The 21,464-nt window shown below is 40.9% G+C and overlaps 1 protein-coding gene across 1 annotated transcript in view; it reads left to right on the top strand.

The window, feature by feature from the left end:
* Positions 1-173: 173 nt before the first annotated feature.
* The window catches only part of XRN2 (5'-3' exoribonuclease 2), a 78,805-nt gene continuing 57,514 nt past the window's right edge, over positions 174-21,464 (top strand). The window contains exons 1-5 of the mRNA XM_007122992.4: positions 174-350; positions 17,612-17,739; positions 17,822-17,933; positions 19,834-19,945; positions 21,359-21,417. Of these exons, the coding sequence (XP_007123054.1) occupies positions 276-350; positions 17,612-17,739; positions 17,822-17,933; positions 19,834-19,945; positions 21,359-21,417 (486 nt within the window). The 5' untranslated portion in view covers positions 174-275. The remainder of the gene's footprint in view (positions 351-17,611; positions 17,740-17,821; positions 17,934-19,833; positions 19,946-21,358; positions 21,418-21,464) is intronic.

Below are 21,464 nucleotides of genomic sequence, written 5' to 3'. Positions count from 1 at the left end.
CTCCGGGACAGGTACCGCCGAGGACGCGCGCCTAGCCACGGGGGCTGAGGCCCTCGCCGCCCGCTCCATTGGCCAGCCCCGCCCCCGACCAGGCCCGCTCCGCCCAGCCGGGCCGGAGCTTCTTTCCCGGCTTCCCCGGCGGCGGCGCCGTCACCTCACTTCCTGTCGCCGGGTGCACGTGGGAGGAAGTGCCAGTGCCCGCGGCCCGTTGCTGCCTGTCTCTCTGGTTACGTCCGTCCGCGGGCCGGGCAGCCGCCTACAGCTGCGCCGCCGCTATGGGAGTCCCGGCTTTCTTTCGCTGGCTCAGCCGCAAGTACCCGTCCATCATTGTCAACTGCGTGGAAGAGAAGGTGAGGAGGCGCCCGGAGGCCGCCACGCCAGCGCCCGGAGCCCCGGCGCGTCCAGGCCGCGGTCCTTGGGGCCCGCCGCCCGTCCGGGGGGCGCCGGGCGGGGGCCCGCGCTGCATTCGCCCCCGGCAGCCGCGGGCCGCCGGGCGCCGGGCGCGAGCGCTCGGACTCGGGCTCCGGGGGTGGCTTGGGCGGGGCGAGGGCCGAGTGGCGGAGCTCGCGGAGGGATGCTCCTCCCCGGCCCGCAGATTCCCCGGCGGAAGGCCCCGCCCACGGCTTTGTTTCTTCCCTGCTCGCAAGGTTTGGGTTTTGGAAGCGTCTCCCCGGCCGTCGGGCAGCGCGCGGCTGGTCAGCTGAGTTAGCTGGTTAGGGACGCGCGGGTGCCCCTGCCAGCCTCTAGCCACTTTGTGAAGTAATGCTGGCGGGGGGTGGGGGAGGCAGCTTTTTGTCGTTTCCTGTCCCAGCCTGAAAGGTTTTCTGCTAGGGGAGAGGCCATTTGTTGCTGTTGTCAGGTCCTACGGAGAGAGCAGCACCTCGGAAATGTCTAGGACAGGACAGAAGTCCCTTAAGTGCCCCCTTGTCTAGGTGCCCGACTGCTGGGCAGCATGCCTTTGACATTTTCAGAATTCCTGGATGCACTTGGACAATACATTTTTTGTTGTTGGTTTGTTAGTGTTACGTAGACTGTTGGCCGTTCTTGAGTTTTGTATTTGTCCTTTCCTTGTTTCCGTCCCAGTTCGATTTTGTACTCTTGATGAGAATTTCCGGATTGGGAAGTTCAGGGGCACATTATGCTCCCCACCCCTTCGTTTTTGAAGAAAGTGCCCAGTCGACGCTGGGAACTTTTTGCTTAGGCTAGTGAGATTTGTTTGTTCGTTTGTTTGTTTTTTGGACAGGTAGATGGATCTCCAGCGTTCATTCGATGTGAGATCTTGATTTTGCTTAGTTTCTATTCTAGGAGGAACCGAAACTCTTGTTCTGATGAATTTCCAGTACTCCCTGTGTTTTTCTCAAAGAGAAACTGTTCAACTGAATGCTCATGTCCTTTGCTTTTAAAACTCTTATCAAACTTTATTAAGTTTACTTACATCTTATCCCATTTCTACTCTCCAGTGATCACTGCTTTAAACTATTTTTGGTTTTATTTCCAAATGTCCTGCTTACGTGTGATTTATTGATTTTGGGTATATCTGTTGAATTCTAGCTATCATAGAAGAGGATGTAGTCACTTATGCAGTGCCCTTCCCCACACGCCCCCATCCTCCTAATCATTATTTTTATTCCTTCTATTGGTAAACTTGATAAATTTAAGTAATATTCCTTTATTGTTTTATTCCATCTCCTCTACAAAGTATCCCATGATTCTTCACATTCTGAGGTTAGGTATTAGCTTTTCTACTGCTGTTTTCTTACTCTTCATCCCAAGCTTCTCAGCTGTGCTCTTGCTTCGTTGGCATCCAGAATTAAATTGTCAGGGCTTTGGCTATACAGGTTTGTTTCAAAACATGAAAAATCAAATAGTATTGGTGATTATTGTCATTGTGTAGATTCAGGTTATGTACTGTGACTCTGTTTCTTCTCTTGTGCTACTTTTGTCTTTTTCTGTGTGTTGCCTGTTTTCCATTATACATGGTTCCCCATCTAGACTCTTCCTTCATCAGTTATTCTATCGAGTCCTCTTTCTAGTTGGAGACTGCTTGAAGTCTTTATTTCTGTTGCTGTCATACCTGGTTATTTAGACTTGCTGGAAAGCCGCTTCCTTAGATTTTTAAAAATTTCTTCAGTTGGAGATACTGTTTTCTAATCATTATCTCTCTTGGCTTAAACCTTAACTTCCTTGGTTTTTGTTCTTACTTGAGTTCTTAAGAAGTGCTGTGTGGTATGTGAGTTTTCTAAGTCCATTCTACCCTTGTATACGTGAATAATCATTAGCTAGGCAGAGTTTGAAAATTACTTGCCCTCAAAATTTTGAAGGCATTGTTCTTTTGACTTCTGTCATCCAGAATTGTTGATGAGAAGTTGAATGTTAATGTGATTTATTTATTTAGCTAACACTTAGGTAGTGTTTAACATGTACTAGGCACTTCACAGTTGAATTTATTAAATCCTCATAACAACCACATAACTATTTCTCCTTCTCCTCTCCCCCCCTTCTGCTTCTTCTTATTACAGATGAGAAAAGTGAAGCACACAGGGGTTAAGTAACGTACTCAAGGTCTTGTGGCTAATACATGTCAGAGCCAGCGTCAAAACTAGGAAGCCCATGCTCTTGCTTTCTGTGTTCTTTTGCTTTCATTCTTTTGTAGTTGATCTCTTTTTCTTTCTGAATTTTTAAAAGATCTTTATCCTTGGTGGTATAAGCTTTTGTAATTATGTACTTAGGTGCAGATTTTTTAAAAAAAATTTCAGTTCATTTTGATCAGTGCTTGGCTGACTGAGTCTGGAGGCTTGTGTTCTTTAGTTCTATGGAATGCTCTTTGATTTTTTTTCTTGTTTTCCGTTTACTCTGCCTTCTCTGAACTCTGAATACTGGTCCTCCTAGATTGATTTATTTTTCTTTTCTCTGTTCTCTCCTCCCTCCTCCACCGAGGTACAATTGACCTAGAACAAACTGCACGTATTTAAAGTCTACAATTTAATACATTTTGACATATGTGTATGTTCATGAACCCATCACCACAATCAAGATAATGCACATCATCTCTGAAACATTCCTTCTGCCCCTTTGTTGTTCCTCCCCATAACCCCTCCCCACTGCCCATCTTTAGTCAACCACTGATTTATTTCTGACTCTATAGGTAAGTTTTCATTTCCTACAATTTTAAATAAATGGAATTATACAATATGTACTCTTTTTTTAACCTGACTTGGTTACTTTCATTCAGAATATTTATTTTGAAAGTCGTCCATGTCGGCACTTGTATCAGTAGTTTATTTCTTATTATTTTTGAATAGTATTCAGTGTTGTGCATATATCACGTTTATTCATTCACCTGATTGGTGAATGTTTGGATTGTTTCCAGTATTCGGCTATTTAAAAAAGTCTATGAACATTGGCATACAAATCTTTGTGTGAAAGTATGCTTTCATTTCTTTAGAGAAAATACCTAGGAATGAATTGGTTGCATTGTATGGTAGGTGTTTGATTATTTAAAAAGAAAAACTTGCCAGACTGTTTTCCAAAGAGGTTGTACCATTTCATTGCCACCAGCAGTGTATGATAGGTCTGGTTGTTCCACTTCCTTGTCAACACTTAGTATGGTTAGTTTTTCTAGTTTTAGCCATTCTAGTGTAGTGTTATCTCAGTGTGGTTTTAATTTGCATTTTCCTAATGAGAAATGATGTTGAGCATCTCTTTGGGTGCTTATTTGCTTTCCATATGTCTTCTTGAGTGAGGTGTCTATTCATATCTTTTGCCCATTTTTAAGTTAGGTTGTTTGTCTTACTGAATTGTAGAGTTTCTTACATATTGATTTTATTTTTTTGCAAATATTTTCCCTTAATCTGTGGCTTGTCTTTTTACTTAGCAGTGCAAAGAAGAGCAAAAGTTTTTAATTTTAGTAGTCTGCTTTCTTTCTTTTTCCTCAGTATTCCTGCTTTTTATGTTATATTTAAGAAATCTTTGCCAAGGTCACCAAGATTTTTTCTTGTGTTTTCTTAGAGATATCTTATTATGCTTTTAGTTCATACTATGCTTTCTGTTTCTTAGGGTTTTTTTCATGGTGAATTACATTGATTTTTAAATGTTAAACACACCTTGCATTTCAGGTGGATAAATCCCACCTGGTCATGGTGTATTATTTTTATATACTGTTGGAATCAGTCTGCTAACATTTTCTTGAGAATTTTTACATTTATGTTCAAAAAGGATGTTTGTCTATAGTGTTCTTATAATGTTTTTGTCCAGTTTTGGTATCAGAGTAATCTCGGCCTCATATTGAGTTGAGAGGTACATACCCTCTTTAGTTTTCTGGAAGCATCTGTGTAGAATTGGTATTATTTCTTCCTTCAGTATTTGGTAGAATTCATCAGTGAAGCCATCTGGACCTGAAGTTTTGGGGGAAGGTTTAAGATAAAAATATAATTTTTTTAGTAGACATAGAGGTATTCAGATTATCTATTTTTTTAATAAGCTTTTGTAGTTTGTATCTTACACAGATTTTATTCGTCTGAGTTGTCCAATTTGTTGCTATAAGGTTGTTCATAGTATTCCTTATTTTTAATATCAATAGAAAATGTAGTGATATCACTTCTCTCATTCCTGATACCAATTTTGTCCTTTCTCTTTTATTCCATTATCAGTCTGGCTAGACTGATCTCAGAGAACTAGCTTTTGGTTTCATTGATTTTTCTATATTGTTTTTTCTGTTTTCTACTTCATCAATTTCTGTTCTTATTTTTATTGTTTATTTCTTTTGCTCATTTTGAGTTTAGCTTGTGTTTCTTGTCCTCTTAAGGTAGAAGCTGAGGTCATTGTATTGATGCTGCTTCTTTGAGTTGCTTCTGTTGCGTGCCATAAGCTGCCTGCTAGGTGCTGTTCCAGTGGCACACCACAAACATTGACATGTTGTCTTTTCATTTTCATTCAGTAAAAAATACTTTCTCATATCCCCTTGACTTCTTTGGCTCATCGGTTATTCAGAAGAGTGTTCCTTAATTTTCAAATATTTGGGGGATTTTCCAGGCATTCTTTTTCTGTTATTGATTTCTAATTTAGTTCCCTTGTCAGAGAACATAACTTTCCATAATTTGAATTACGTATTTTAAAGCTTAACTGATTTGTTTTATGACCCAGAATATGGTCTTGGTAAATGTTTCATTTTGACTTGAAAAAGACACAAGTTCTGCTGTTGCTCGATAGAGTGTTCTATAAATGTTATCATGCTGGTTGATAGGATATGGAAGACTTGAACAGCACATTGATTTTCTGTCTCCTGTTCTATCAATACTTAATAGGGGTATGGAAATCTTCTATAATTTTTTTGGATTTGTCTGTTTCTTCTTTCCGTTCTGTTGGTTTTTGCTCCTTGCATTTTAAAACTCTTTTATTAGTGCGTAAATGCTTAAGATTGTTAGGTCGTCTTGATGAATGTGTTTCTTTTTTTTTTGAAGATTTGATACTTTTCTTTTTTAAAAAATTTATTTATTTTTGGCTGCATTGGGTCTTCGTTGCTGCGCACGGGCTTTCTTCAGTTGCGGCGAGCGGGGGCTACTCTTCATTGCGGTGTGCAGGCTTCTCATCGTGATGGCTTCTCTTGTTGTGGAGCATGGGCTCTAGGCATGTGGGCTTCAGTAGTTGTGACATGCGGGCTGAATAGCTGTGGCATGCAGTCACAGTAGTTGTGGCTCGTGGGCTTAGTTGCTCTGCAGCATGTGGGATCCTCCCAGACGGAGGGTCGAACCCGTGTCCCCTGCGTTGGCAGGCGGATTCCTAACCATTGCACCACCAGGGAAGTACCTGAATGTGCTTCTTTATCATTATAAAATGACCTTTATCCTTGGTAATATTCTTTGCTCTGAAATCTGTTTTGTCCAGTATTAATATAACCAGATCTTTTGACTAGTGTTAATATGGTCTATTCCCCCCCTACTTTCTATCTTATGAATTTGCCTATTCTAGGAGCTAATATAAGTGGAATTATATAATATTTGTCATTTTGTGTCTGGTTTATTTCACTTTTTCATTTTGCATAGTGTTTTTAATATTCATCCATGTTTAGCATGTATCAATTTCTTTCTCTTTATTTTCGGATTTTGGAAACCTTTTAATTGAAGTATATATACACAAATACATATATGCATGTATAGTCACTTAAATGTTTAAACTCTTAATATATTGAAGTTATATAACTATGTGTATAGTTTGTTAATTTTCACAAAATAAAAATGTATGACTTGCATCCAGATTATGAAACAGAATATTATCGTAGTATTCGTACCCCAGAAGTTCCCCTTTGCTCCCTTCTAGACAGTGGCCACCCCACAATCCTGTCTTCTAATAGCAAAGAGTAGTTTTGGTAATGCTTATATTGTTAAAAGTGGTACTGTAACGTCTACTTTCTCTTGTATCTGTGTTTATGAGATTTCATGTTTCTTTGATTTATCTCAGTTTGTTTCGTTACTATGTAGTATTTCACTGTGGAACCTATTGTATGAAAATGCAATGAATTTTATTGGAAAACAGTTTGGGAGCATCTGTAAAACTTGAAGATACATATATTCTATAACTGTTAATTTTTAAGTCTGTATAATGATATCCCAACACAAGTTATTTTTACCTTTTGACTATTGTGAATAATGCTGCTGTGAACATTGGTGCACAGGTATTTGTACAATAGATCAATACTTTGGGTATATACCTATGAGTGGTCCCTGCTTTTGATTCTTCTGGGTATATATACCTATGAGTGGAATTGCTGGGTCTTATGGAAATTCCATGTTTACCTTTTTGTGGAATTGCCAAACTGTTTTCCCAATCTCTGCCTTGTAAATCGGGCATTTAGAACACTTACATTTAATGTGATTATTGATATGGTTAGATTTAAATTTGTAATCTTACTGTTTGCTGTCTGTCTCATCTGTGCTTTGTTTCCATTTTACAATTGTTCTTTTTTATGATTCCATTTTGTTTCTTTTTGGCGTTTTAACTACTCTTAATTCATTCAACCATCAGTTTCTTTACTTTGTGTCCTTGGCTTATACAGTCCTCCGCTCATTAGCTTTCTGGTCTTGGGAAAATGACTTAAACTCTCCTAAACAGTGAAGAACTGGAGTTTCTTGCATTTCACCACCCTGTTCCTATAGTCTCTATGCTCTGGTCATCTCTGTATGAGAGCTTAAATAGGGCAGAATGTTGCCTTGTTTAACATCAGTTGGGAATGTGTGTGTCAGTGGACTCAAATTTTTCACCCTTCTGCTTGTGTCTGTGAATGACGTTGAGAGTGCAAAAATATTGATTGGGAGGGTGACAAAAAATGTTAGTGAGCGGGTGAATTAGCAAATAAGGAATTTGTGAATAAAGAAGATCAGCTGTATATGTGCCACATGGTTGTGTGGATTAAGTCAGTTAATCCAAGTTAAGTGCATGAAACAGTGCCTTGCACTGATATTTCAGAATTTTATTTGTTAAGTTTATTTTTGGTAGTTTATATGTCTAAGTAAAAGTGGGGATATTTTTGTGTCTAACTCTTGGTAACATTGCGTAGTATAGAATTGTGCTGTTTGCATGTAGTGAAATCTAGTTTTCCCACCTTGCTTTTTTTCTTTCTTGATCAGACTTGCCAGAGGTTTGTCAATTTTGTTGATCTTTGGTTTCATGGATTTTTAAAAATTGTTCTTTTTATTCTCTGTCATTAAATTTTTCTCTAATACTTGTTGTTTTCTTCTTTCTGCTTGCTTTGGGTTCAGTTTGCTCTTCTAGTGTCTTAAAGTGGAAGGTTAGATTTTGTTTTGTTTTTTTTTTTTAAAGCTTAAATGATATTATGTGAAAAGATTTATCGGTATATAGGGCTCTTAATTTCATAAAATAATAATTCAAGCCATATCAGTACATGTTAAAAAGAAGCTTCTAATTTTCCAAATATTTTGATACAAAAAAATTTTAAACAAATATTTTATAGACCTTTTGTGAGAAGAATATAAGGATAGTTACAAGAAACATGCTGTTCAAGTGATCTTATTCAGTTCACTTGGCCTTCTTCAAATCAGTTATAATCAACATGATTCCAATGAAGGTTAGGTTGTTGATTTGAGATCTTTCTTATTATAAACACTTACAGCTATAAATTTCCCTCTGAGCTCTGCTTTTGGGCTCTACACTGTAAGTTTTCATATGTTGTGTCTTCATTTTTATTCCTCTCAAATTGTTTTCTGATTCGCTTTTGATATCTTCTTCAATTTATTGGTTATTCATTTTCGTGTTCTTAAATTTCCACGTTTATGAATTTGCCAACTTTTCTCCCATTATTGAGCTCATTGCTTTGTTGTGGTTGAAGAACATACTTGGCATCACTTTTATGCTTTTATTGAGTTTGTTTTGTGGCCCAGCAATTGGTCTTTCCCAGAGAGTGTTTCATATGCAGTTGAGAATGTATATTCTGTTGAGTGGAGTGTTCTGTAAAAGTCTGTTAGGTCTGCCATGAGAGGGGTGGGATAGGGAGGGTGGGAGGGAGGGATACACAAGAGGGAAGAGATATGGGAACATATGTATATGTATAACTGATTCACTTTGCTGTAAAGGAGAAACTAACACACTATTGTAAAACAGTTATACTCCAATAAAGATGTTAAAAAAAAAAAGAAAGATAAAAAAAAGTCTGTTAGGTCTGGTTGGTTTATAGTGTTGTTGCAGTTACCTGTTTCCTTGTTGATCTTCTGTCCAATTCTGTCCATTATTGAAAATGGAGTATTGAAGTCTCCAGCTATTATTGTTCAATTGTCTGTTTCTTTCTTTTTTGTCATTTATTAAAAGTTGCATGTATTTTGATGCTGTTATAGGTGCATGTGTTTCTAATTTTTATGTCTTCTTGATGGATTGACCTTTTTATCATTATCAAATGTCATTATTTCCAGTAAGTCTTTTTTAAAGTCTAGGTATTTTGTCTGATACTAGTACAGCCACTCCAGTTTTCTTGTGGTTGTTGTTTGAGTCTCTTTCCCCATCCATTTACTTTCACTCTGTATCTTTTGTGTGTGTGTGTGTGTGGTACGCGGGCCTCTCACCGTTGTGGCCTCTCCCGTTGCGGAGCACAGGCTTCGGACGCGCAGGCTCAGTGGCCATGGCTCACGGGCCTAGCCGCTCCGCGGCATGTGGGATCCTCCCAGACCGGGGCACGAACCCATGTCCCCTGCATCGGCAGGCAGACTCTCAACCACTGTGCCACCAGGGAAGCCCCACTCTGTATCTTTGAATCTCAGGTGTGTCTCCTGTAGACAGCATATAATTAGATATTTTTTTAAATCCAGTCTGACAACTTTTGTCTTTTGATTGGATTGTTTAATCTATTCACATTTAATGTTATTGATATCACAGAATTTATATTTGCCCTTTTACTTTCTGTTTTCTATATGTATTTTTAATGTAGCATTTAGATTTCATTAGTGATCTTTTTAAAAAATATATCTTAAGGGCTTACTATACACATCTTATCAGCTTTATATTTTTTTTTTTTGTCTTTTGGCCACACCATGCTTACAAATCTTAGTTCCCCGACCAGGGATTGAACCCAGGCCCCCGGCAGAGAAAGCCCAGAGTTAGCTTTAGATTTATACTAGCTGAATTCCAGTAATATATAGAACCTTCACTGCTGTATGGCTTGATTACCATTTTCCTTTTGTTTTTAATTTTATTTTTGGCTGCGTCGGGTCTTTAGTTGCGGCATGCAGGATCTTTTGTTGCGGCGTGCAGGCTTCTCTCTAGTTGTGGCACATGGGCTCTGTAGTTTGTGTCACACGGGGCTCTCTAGTTGAGGCACGAGGGCTCAGTAGTCATCGCACGCGGGCTTAGTTGCCCCGCAGCATGTGGGATCTTAGGTCCCCAACCAGGGTTTTGAACCCACGTCCCCTGCATTGCAGGATGGATTCTTTACCACTGGACCACCAGGGAAGTCCCCCCATTTTCCTTTTTTATATGGTATTGTCATTATATGTATTATATCTATTAATGTTACAAACCCAACAGTGCATTGCTGTAATTATTACTTTACCATCTGTGGTTACTTCCATAGCACATTGCTATTTTGCTTCTACCCACCTCTTTTTGGGCTGTTACTAGGAAATGTATTACATTTATATTAAAGTGTGTGTTGTAAGCCATAGTATTTTACAAAATGTCATTTCATCCAATTGTTTTTTGCAATAGCAGTTAAGAAAAGAAAGGATTAAAAAAATGTATTATTATCTTTAGTGGGGTCACTTAACTTTCAGCCTGAAGAACTTCCTTTAGTATTTCTTCTAAGTCCGGTCAGCTAGCAACAAATGCAATTTTTGTTTATCTGGCAAAGTCTTTATTTCACCTTCATTTTTGAACAGCGGCCTTCCTGGTTATATGATTCTTGGTTAACATTTTTTTTTTTCTGTTTCGGCACTTTATATATGTTATCCCACTGCTTTCTGGCCTCAATTATTTCTTTTTTTAAAAAAAATTTCCTGTGGAGATTTTATTGAAATCATATCAAATTTATAGATTACTTGAGGGAAGGCTGACAATTTTGCAATACAGTTTAAGGGGTTACTCTTTGTTGCGGTGTGCGGGCTTCTTATTGTGGTGGCTTCTCTTGTTGCAGAGCATGGGCTCTAGGTGCGTGGGCTTCAGTAGGTGCAGTGCGTGGGCTCAGTAGTTGTGGTGCACAGGCTCTAGAGCGCAGGCTCAGCAGATGTGGCACACGGGCTTAGTTGCTCCGTAGCATGTGGGATCTTCCCAGACCAAGGCTTGAACACGTGTCCCCTGCATTGGCAGGCGGATTCTTAACTGCTGTGCCACCAGGGAAGTCCCTGGCCTCCATTATTTCTGCTAGAAGCCAGCTGTTAAATTTATTGGGGTTCCCTTGTAAGTGACTCATCATTTTTCCTATGGGCTCTTTGAAGATTTTCTCCTTGTCTTATACCTTCATCATTTTAACTCTGATGTATCTGTCTGTGGGTCTCATTGTGCTTATCTTACTTGGAGTTGTTAGAGCTGCCTGCACGTGTAGGTTATTGTTTTTCAATACATTTGGGAACTTTTTTGTTATTGTTTCCTTGAATATTTTTTCTGCTCCTTGCTCCCCTCTCCTTCCAGTACTCCAGTTGTATGTTCATGTATTTATTTGTGTCTCATATTTCTCTCAGGCTCTGTTCGTTTTTCTTCATCCTTTCTTCTCTCTACTCCTCAGCTTGCATAATCTCTATTAACCTAAGTTTAAGAATTCTTTTTTTTTTTTTTTTTTTTTTTTTTTTTTTGCTGCATGCAGGCTTTCTCTAGTTGTGGTCAGTGGGGGCTACTCTTTGTTCCGGTGCACAGGCGCTTCGTTGCGATGGCTTCTCTTGCTGCGGAGCACAGGCTCTAGGTGCGAGGGCTTCAGTAGTTGCAGCACGCGGGCTCAGTGGTTGTGGCACGTGGGCTTAGTTGCTCCGCAGCATGTGGGATCTTCCCAGACCAGGGATCAAACCCGCGTCCCCTGCATTGGCAGGCGGATTCTTAACCATTCCGCCACCAGGGAAGTCCCAAGGATTCTTTTTTTATTTTGGGGGGTTTTTTTTGGCTGTGTTCAGTCTTTGTTGCTGCACGCAGGCTTTGTCTAGTTGTGGCGAGCGGGGGCTGCTCTTCTCTGCTGTGTGCAGGCTTCTCACTGCGGTGGCTTCTCGTGTTGCGGACCACGGGCTCTAGGTGCGTGGGTTTCAGTAGTTGTGGCACATGGGCTCAGTAGTTGTGGCTCACGGGCTCTAGAGTGTAGGCTTCAGTAGTTGTGGTGCACGGGCTTAGTTGCTTTGCAGTATGTGGGACCAGGGCTCGAACCCGTGTCTCCTGCATTGGCAGGCAGATCTTAAGCACTGCGCCACCTGGGAAGTCCCAAGAATTCTTTTTTTTGCCAGTTCAAATCTATTGTTGAGCCCCTGTAGTGAATTTTTGATCTCAGTTATTGTATTTTTCAATTCTGGAGTATCCATTTGTTTGTTTTTTACAATTCTTATTTTTGTTACTATCTCTATTTGATAAAAGTTGTCATCATACCTTTCTTTAATTCTTTAACCATATGTCTCTTTAATTCGGTGAACATATTTATAATAGCTGCTTTAAACTCTATTCTGTTAAATCTGACATCTGGACACTATCACAGGTAGTTTCTTTTGCCTGATTTTTTTCCAGCATGTGGGTCATACTTTGTTTTTCTGCATGCCCGGATTTTTTTTTTTTTTCCTGCGAACAGGATATTTTAGGTGCTGGTCCCCCCAAACCCTTCCCAGATATGTTATTGTTATTTATGTAGCTACTGGCTGGATTATTTTAACGAGGTGAGTTTCTTCCTTAACGTGTTGTTATGCCTCTGATACTGATCCGCAGGGAGGTGCAGTTTGGATGTGCCCACAGTCACCCTGCGATGACAGTGGCACACGTAGGGCTGTCTCCTACTCTCACCCACTTAACTGCTGGGTGTGATCACCCAGCAGTTAAATTCCATGGATTTTTGTCCATTGCACCATTGTTTTCAACAGCGCTCAGGGAATAAATTCCTCTACAGACTAATGCAGTGAAATTGTGGCACCTTCCAAGGGTTAGCTTCTGAGATTAATGTTTGGTATCCGTTCTAACCCCAGGAGGGTTCCTCCCAGCTGTCTTATTCCCCAGTTCTCTCCTGCAGACCAGCTGGTCTGTGGTCTAGGCTGTATCTTCATTAGATCCCTGATTTACCTACTCAGTTCTTTTCACCACATCTTATGCCGTTCTTGAGATTGAATGCCCTTGGGTGTAAACTTCTCCATGCTCTGTTGCAAATGAAGTCATTTCTGAATTTTCAAAGCTTTTCTTGACTAGATTGCTGTTTGCTCCTTGGACTGTTTCCAGAGGCTTTAAATGTTTTGGTTTTTTAAAAAATTTTCTCTAGTTCAGCTGGGGAGCAGGTAGGCAGAAGTCCTCATGCAGTCATGCTGGTAGCCGAGCTCTCCAATATGATCTCTGTCTTGGAGAGTGAAGATCAGATTCACACATCTTACATATTATGTGTCCCCCATAGTTCTGGCTGTAGTCCTTGACACACATTATAGGTGTTCAATAAGTTTATGCTGAATCTAGTGAAATTGCAATTAATCAGTCTGACATACTGCTTAAGATACCAGCTCTGAATTCAGATGACTGGGTTCAATCCTGGTCTCTGAACTTGGCAGAAGTGGGACTTTGGAAAGCCACTTACCCCCTCTAAGCATTTGTGTTCTCATCTGTAAGTGGGATACTCTGCACCTCACAGGGTTGTTGTGAGGAGAGAGGGAAATAATCCATGAGTAAAAGCCCTTAGAACAGTGTCTATCCCATTTTAAGTGTTCCGTAAACGTTTGTGATAATTAGGAGTCCTTGTTGACTAACACTGTATAAGAATGGAGAGCTGGCATACATGCAACTTAAAAAAACACTAATCACTAAAAATGCTAAGTTTTTTTGTTTGAAAACTACATCAAAATTTATGGCCCGAATTTTTAACGCAAATACTGTAATTTAAATTTTTCAGTAGGCTTTTGACCCTTTCTCCCCAAAATGTCACCTGTGTTTTGCAGTTCTTTTCTGGAGTTCTGAGCTGCTTTAAGGGAAGTCTAAAACCAAGTTCTGCAGTATGTTATCTACCGTCCAACAGTGGGAGCTCTCCTTACAGTGGAACCTCAGACATGAGTCCTGATATTTCTAGTGCTGCTGTTAAATACTGTGCAGACTTAAACAAAAAAGCATTTAGTTAGGTATTACTGATAGTAGTGGTTTCTGCCTTAAATTTGAAGAGCCAGAAAACCGTATAAGGTTGACTGGAACAGTAGGTTGGTGTGACGTTCATTCTGGGGGTTTACTTCAAAACCTGTGGAGTGTATTTTTATACAGATTCACTGTTTGTGTATGTGTACCATCTTTACTTCTTCAAATACCTTCTTTATCTTGATTCCTTGGCATATTTGTGCACAACCAGGGTAATTTCTCAACTGCTTGTTCGGGATACATATATCCCTTCCTTTTTCCATGCAGTGGGCTTCCTGCAGGGCAGAACTGCCTTGACGGCCAGCCTTTGGGTGGGTGTGCTCCCTGCCCCTGCGGGGAACTGCTGCTCAGCCAGGGTACTGACTGCCCTTCCTCCGCAAGCACTCGTGTTTTCTGGGAATAACTGTCTCAAGTTGACTGGTCCACATGGGGCCTGAGAGGGCCAGGGGAGAGGAGAGTGCAGGGCTTGACCCGCTGGGCTGTTCCTGCTGCTGCTGCGGGATCATCCAGACGCTGTCCTGTGGGCCCCCTCTGGGCCCAGAGTCCTCTTGTGTTCTCCCACTTCTGCATGTTTGAGACTGTGTGTTCCATCTGATCAGATCTACTAGTTTTCCACATTTTGGGCATCCCCTGTGATTTATCAGTCACAGAAGGATCTCCTTTTGGTTTTTCAGCACAGTTATGCAATTGTGGTTATTTGTTTGTTTTTAGTCTTTTTTTTTTTTTGCGGTACGCGGGCCTCTCACTGTTGTGGCCTCTCCCATTGCGCAGCACAGGCTCCGGACACGCAGGTTCAGCGGCCATGGCTCACGGGCCTACCCGCTCCGCGGCATGTGGGATCTTCCTGGACCGGGGCACGAACCCGCGCCCCCTGCATCGGCAGGCGGACTTGCAACCACTGCACCACCAGGGAAGCCCTGTTTTTAGTCTTTTTTAAAAAAATTTATTTATTTATTTGGTTGCGCTGGGTCTCAGTTGCAGCATGTGGGATCTTTGTTGCCGCGTGCGGGATCTTTAGTTGCGGCAAACGGGCTCTTAGTTGCAGGATGCAGTTAGTTCCCTGACCAGGGATCGAACCCAGGCCCCCTGCATTGGGAGCGTGGAGTCTTAATCACTGGACCACCAGGGAAGTCCCTGTTTCTAGTCTTTTATGTGGTCTGGGGATAGAAAGGGAAGGCTGCGATGTGTGCTCAGTTTATCATCTGGAAAACCCGAAAGATAATGAAAAGCTATTTGAAATGAATTGGTTTTAGGGTTCAGAGTAGCTCTCCTTTTATCTACTCTTTGATTAAGAATCTCTCTGGAACCTAGCAGGAGGTAACTGGCATTGTATTTAATGGCAGGGCTCTTGAAGAGTGAGTTCCTTTGTTGAGTATCAGAATCTTCTCTTGAAGAAAGAAACTCTAAATTTATATAATTAATGTGTTGAAGATATCCTCAGAACTCTGGAGAGAAAAATATGTTCCATTTTCTTACTGGGAATGCCTGGAGCTCTTTTCTCAAAATTAGGACCCACCTATACCTCCTTCCCCAGGCTATACTTTCTAGGTAGTGGAAGTGGAAATTCTCATGCAGCTGCACTCAGCATTCATTGAAGAGCTGCAATATAGCAAACCAGTGGTTTCCTGTTTTTGTAAAGTTTTATTGGAATGCAACCGTACTCATTCATGTCCATCTTGTTTAGGGCTGCTTTTACTTTATAAAGGCAGATATGAGTCATTGCAACGGAGATCGTTCGGTCAACAAGTCTAAAATACTTACCGTCTGGCTTCTTGGGGAGCATAAAGAAAGTGGGTTTGGATTCTACTGAGTGTGGTGTGTGCTTGGCTCAGGAGAAAGGAAAATGTGGACTTTGAATGTAGAGGTGAGGTGGAGAGGCACAGAGCCTCCTGCCTTCATAGAGCTTGTTTTTGTTTTGGACTCATCAGATTATCTTCTTTGATAGACCTCCTAAATTGACCTGCTTTCCTTCCCACTGATCCCATTCACTGCTTCTGATCAAGCCCCTCTTTCCTGATTTACAGGGTGTCTGCACAGATCACTGATAGCTTCTTCCCTGTTTTGATATCCATTTCTTCCCATTATAAATACAAACTGAAGCCCAGTCTCATTCCTTCCCTCTCTCGAAGATCACCACTTGTCCTGAAATTGGTGTTCATGATTCCCCTGCTCTTTCCTGTGCTTTCACTGCATCCGTATTCATCCCTGAACAATGCCTAATACTGTTTTGTGTATTTTATAACTTCCTGTAAGTGGTATACTATGTTTATTCTTCTTCACCTTGCTTTTTTGGCTTAAGATATTTATGACCTTCCAGCACTATTTCTTTGACTCTTACTTTTGTCTGGCGTTCCGGTGTATGGACGTACCACAGTTCATCAGTCCTTTCTACAGGCTCTTTTTTTTCCTAGTTAAGTTGACCTTTTGTTTTTCTTTTCTAAATAGCTTTATTGAGATATAATTTATATACCATAAAATTCACCTGTTAAAACTATACAGTTCAGTGGTTTTTAGTATATATGCAGTGGTACAGCAACCACTGTTATATAATTTAGAACATTTTCATCATTCCCCAAAGAAATGTTGTAACCGTTTTTAGTCACTTCCTATCTCCCTCACCCTTCCCCCAACCGCAGATTGAAGGTACTCTATTTCTGTCTAAAGATTTGTCTGTTCTGGATCTTGTAAATGGGATCTTTTGTGGTCTTTTGTGACTGGCTTTTACTTAGCAGAATGTTTTTGAGGTTCATCCATGACGTAGCATGTACCTGATGGGCTTTTAAGTTGTTCACAATTTTTTGTTATTACAAATGATACTTTTTATGTTACTTTTTAAGTGACTTTGCTATTAGTAAGAGTAAAAAACCAGTCTCATTGTTATCATTTGCTGAAGCTCTGGCAGAAAAAGAGAAAGATAATGCTTACCACAGAAATACAACTGAGTGCCTCCAGGAGTGAGTATGGCGCGGTCCTTGCCTTTGGAAGAACTCACAGTGTAGCTGGGGGTTAGAATGACAAACTAATTATAAGACCACAAAAGTGCTACAAGTGAATAAGCAAAATTGGGAGGAAATGCAGGCGGAGCAGTTAATTTCTTGAGGGATGTGTACAAAGTGTTATAAAGTGAGTGGCATTTGATCTGAGTCTAGACCTTGGAAAATTAATAAGGTTTCAGGAAGTGGGTGTTGGTTGGGAGGAAGAAGGAGGAGCAGAGGTGTTGAGAGAGGGAAGGGTATCTTCCAGGAACTGGGGAGATCTGGTGGCCCGAGCAGTGTTTGGCAGGACAGGGTGGGTAAGGGCTGGGCTCATTGGTCTGCACCTGCTGTGGTATCATTGGAAAAATGAGGGAAGATGAAGACACAGCCACATTTGTATTTAAGAAAGAAAACTGACAGCATAGAGTGTGGGCTGGAGACAGGAGAGTCTGGAGTTGGGGCAGCCCATATGAAGGCTGTTCCAATCTTTTGGTGAGAGGTGATGCCTGATGTTGGTAGTGTGAATGAGAGGAGATGGCATGGAGAGGCATTTTTCAGGTTAAATTGACAGGACTTACTGGTAATGGGCAGTAAGGGAGAGAATTCTAAGATGACTCCCATGGTCTCTGTCTTGGACAACTGAGTGATTTGGGAATTTGGTAACTATCCCCCACATAGTCAAGAGTAACTTGTTGCGATGGAATCTTTAAGGACTAAAATAGCTTATCTTATAATTTAAAGATTACTCAAAGTATTTTATTTCCAATTCAGAAATGAAGCAGGTTCATACTGAGCCTGCGGTGTGTCAATTTCAGACTTGAACGGTCAAACTGCTGTTAATTATCACTTTCTTATAGCCAAAAGAATGCAGTGGTGTAAAGATTCCTGTCGATGCCAGTAAACCTAATCCAAATGATGTGGAGTTTGATAATCTGTATTTGGATATGAATGGAATCATCCATCCCTGTACTCATCCTGAAGACAAGTACGTAACCCATTTTTGTTACTGATGTCACAAATTACAGAGGAGTACTGTATGATATTACATTGTTTGCTTGTCATTGTAGACCAGCACCGAAAAACGAGGATGAAATGATGGTTGCAATCTTTGAGTACATTGACAGGCTTTTCAATATTGTAAGACCAAGACGACTTCTCTACATGGCAATAGATGGAGTGGTAAGTGCTAAATGACTTAGAATCCCCCATTTTTGTTTTTGCTGTGTTCCCAGTGTCTAGAATGAAAGTAAGCTAAATTGTGAAAAATGTTGACTATAGTGAATTTGAGAAAGAAAGCCTCATGTTTCAGTTATTCATTCAAATGTATTTTGTGTATGTGCCTGTTTTGTGCCGCGTCCTGTGAGGGGCTGGGGATGTCAGTGACTGCCCTTGCTTTGAAGGGCTCGCCACTCGAGGGACAGAGGCAGAGGTAGACGTGCAAGGTTAGTTACCCAGGGCCTTCCTCGGGCGTTAGACGGCACTTGCGGGGGCCTTGAGGGAGGGGGAGTCAGTGCTACAGGGGAGTGAGGAAATAGAGAGGAGGGGGCTTTTGTCCCATTTTTTGAAGAGTTAAGAATAATTGGAGATTGGGAGGGCAGGGGCAGAGGAGGGAGGTGGATGTGACAGATGTGGGGAAGGAGGACCTTCCAGATGTCTCAAATGTGCCAGGTCACACACTTTCTGTGTCTTTGGCCACACTGACATGCTGGGGCAACTGCAGGTGTTTAGACTGGAAAGAGAAGTAGAGAGAGGGGCTTGAGAAGGCCTTTCCTGTCACACTCAGTTTGGCTTTTATCCTATAGGCAGTGAGTAGTCATCACGATAACTTCGGAGGGGACTAGCTTATAATTATACCAAGTGGTTTCAGTTATAAATGACCAGCAAACTATATATCAGGGTTCAAGGAAAATTAGGGTAAATCATAACCCTAAATTTATTTAGCCATATGCACATTGATTCCCTTTCTTTTAGATATAATAATTTTGGTGGCTAATGAAATAATTTTGAAAATCTGGAAAACTTGGGTCCAAGAAGCTTAACTTTTCTGTGAGATACTATTTACTCAAAGAAAAATCTTAGCTACCTGAAAACTTAAGTTGCAGTTAAAGTGTAGTGAGGAATAAAGGGAACAGGAATATGTCCTATTTGGAGCAGATTGCAGTTCACATTAGCTAAGTTTCCTGAAGAAGCTCTTTCACTGTACTCCGTTGTGTGCTTCTGCTGAATCAGGTCTAAGTTATGTGCACATTCGTATGTGTATGTACACGCTCTTGTCTATAACTCATGTTTTGTTAAAATATAAATGTAGATCATAGAACCTGAAAGAGTTAGATTAGGTGGTCTCATTTTACAGGAAAGGGAACTGTTTAAAGAGAATATGAAATAACTTATTTCATGTAGGCAGGATACTTGAGAGTCCCTTCCAGCCCCAAACCCAGTTCAGCAACTGCAAAACCTTGCAGTTAAGTTCACTTCATTCAGGCTTACCCAGTGATTGAAGTTACATTTGGCTCGAGTGATTTAAGAGTGCTTTTGATTAAAACCTTGCTCCTTTTCTACCTGCTGTGCCTTATTATAGACACAGAGTGATAATTATGAACCTTATTGTGGGAAAAAAAAGGCTTTTAAGGTCTTGTGAATCCCATTTGGAGACCATCCTTCCTTTTAGTCGTGGACAAAGGGAAGGTCTTCCTGATCCTGGTTCTGTAGAAACCACTCACTTGCTGTGTGCTGAGTCTTTGCGTAAAGTGAGCTTTCCATCTGGGGTGCCTGAAAGCGTCGTAACCCAGTGGAACTGGCCTTGGGGCGTGGACCCTGCAGTATTAAGTGCTGTGGCCTCATAGGATGTTTGTCCTTTTGACATGTCACTAACTCACCTGAGTTCAGCGTTCAAGGTTCTTGGTCCAAACTTAAGCTCCCAGGATCTACTGTCTGTCATGAAAGGATTGTTTGGACGTATTACTTAACTTTTCCATTTTAGCATACTATTTTTGTAAGACTAACTGATTCAAAATAATGTACAGATTTAGTTGCGAATGTTTGGAACAGTATTATGTCACTATGAAATACCTGTTTTCAGGCGCCACGCGCTAAAATGAACCAGCAGCGTTCGAGGAGGTTCCGAGCATCCAAAGAAGGAATGGAAGCAGCAGTAGAGAAGCAGCGAGTCAAGGAAGAAATACTGGCAAAAGGTAAAGAACATGCACCTTGAGGTTGGACTTGTTATCAGATGTATGCAGACGGGGGTAGGGGTGGAGACTTCTCCTTACAAATAAGTACGGTTTTAATTTAGTCAGGACCCCAGGATAGCCAAGGGAAATTGACGTTCACTGTGGAGGAAAAGTAGTTAATAGAATCGTTTATTCCATTAATAAGCTTGTTCATTTCCAAACTCTATAGTAAACGGGAAACTTGGGAATAAAAGGAGGGAATTCTGGTAGGGAGAGCAAATTGTCAACTTCTGTCAGGGCGAGTGCAGCCCTTCAGCTCACTTTTATATATCTGTAAACTAGAAACACATGAAGAGTGCTTCTTACTTCCTTTTTCCATGGGGGCTGTTAGGAAGCTACAGTTCTGTAAGCATTTTCCTCAAGTCAGTCTTGGTGGCATACTTGCTGCTTCTCCCTAGAACTCAGGTCTGGATGCGGAAGCCTGGGATGATGGGACCATGTTTCCAGGCTTTCCCCAAGCCTGGGGAAAACCTGGCAGTTCCTCAAAGCCCTGATGGGTCCAGAGGTGGGAGTTGGCTGAGTGTCAGAGAGGAGGACGACCAGGGCCCTGACGCCCTGGGACCGCTTCTTCCAAGACGTCTGTGGGTGCGGCACGGTGCAGGGCGGTGCTGGCAGGGTGGCTTGTTTGGTGTTTTGTTACATGAGGCAAAATGATAGACCAGGAAAGCTACGATTTTTGGTTCAGGATGTTGCATTTGGCAAGTGGAGAAAGAGACATAGTGAAGTTGGCTGAGGCTTATAATTACACTGCCTTTAATGTTATTTTAATTTGCTGGAAGTGTGCAAGTATGTGAGTATTTTAGCTGCAGATTGTAATTAATACTCTAAAACCTGTTTATATTTATAACAGGTTGTCTTTGCTTTTAGAGATGTCTTCTTTCTTGAAGATGTTATAAAATATATTTGTGTCTTGAGAAAAAGCTAATCAGTGATAAAGAGGAAAAAATAGGATTTCTAAATCCCTCTAGGTGATATAAAGCTGTGATAAACTCAGCATTTTAACTTTGTTTTTCTAAGGCCCCTTCATTTTAAGAACTGTTAGTAGGATCAGAGCCCCTAACCTCTGTGTGTGTGTGTGTGTGTGTGTGTTCGTTCTGCCAGGGGCATTAGGAAGAATGTCATAATTTTTATATTTTTATGTAACAATATAGTATCTTTTGTGTACCATGTATTGTTTGACAGTCATGTTAAAGCTTACTTTAAATTTGAGGGGAGGAATCTTATTTTCTTCGGAAAGGGGGATCATTGTTCCTCAGGTGACAACACTTCTCCTTCTTTTGTATTTCAACTTATTGTTTTTGTTGTTCTGGCCTAATATCGAATAGTTAGCTCACTGTTTATGGGGAGAACAAAGCATTGCCCCTTTTTCTCTAGGTGGCTTTCTTCCTCCAGAAGAAATAAAGGAAAGATTTGACAGCAACTGCATTACACCAGTAAGTAGTCTCATACTTTGCTAGTTATTGCTAACTCTTAAATGATA

Source organism: Physeter macrocephalus, chromosome 14 (assembly GCF_002837175.3).
Source record: "Physeter macrocephalus isolate SW-GA chromosome 14, ASM283717v5, whole genome shotgun sequence".
Classification (NCBI taxonomy): domain Eukaryota; kingdom Metazoa; phylum Chordata; class Mammalia; order Artiodactyla; family Physeteridae; genus Physeter; species Physeter macrocephalus.
The sequence above is the reverse complement of the archived record's forward strand: the minus strand, read 5'-3'. Positions and strand labels throughout refer to the sequence as shown.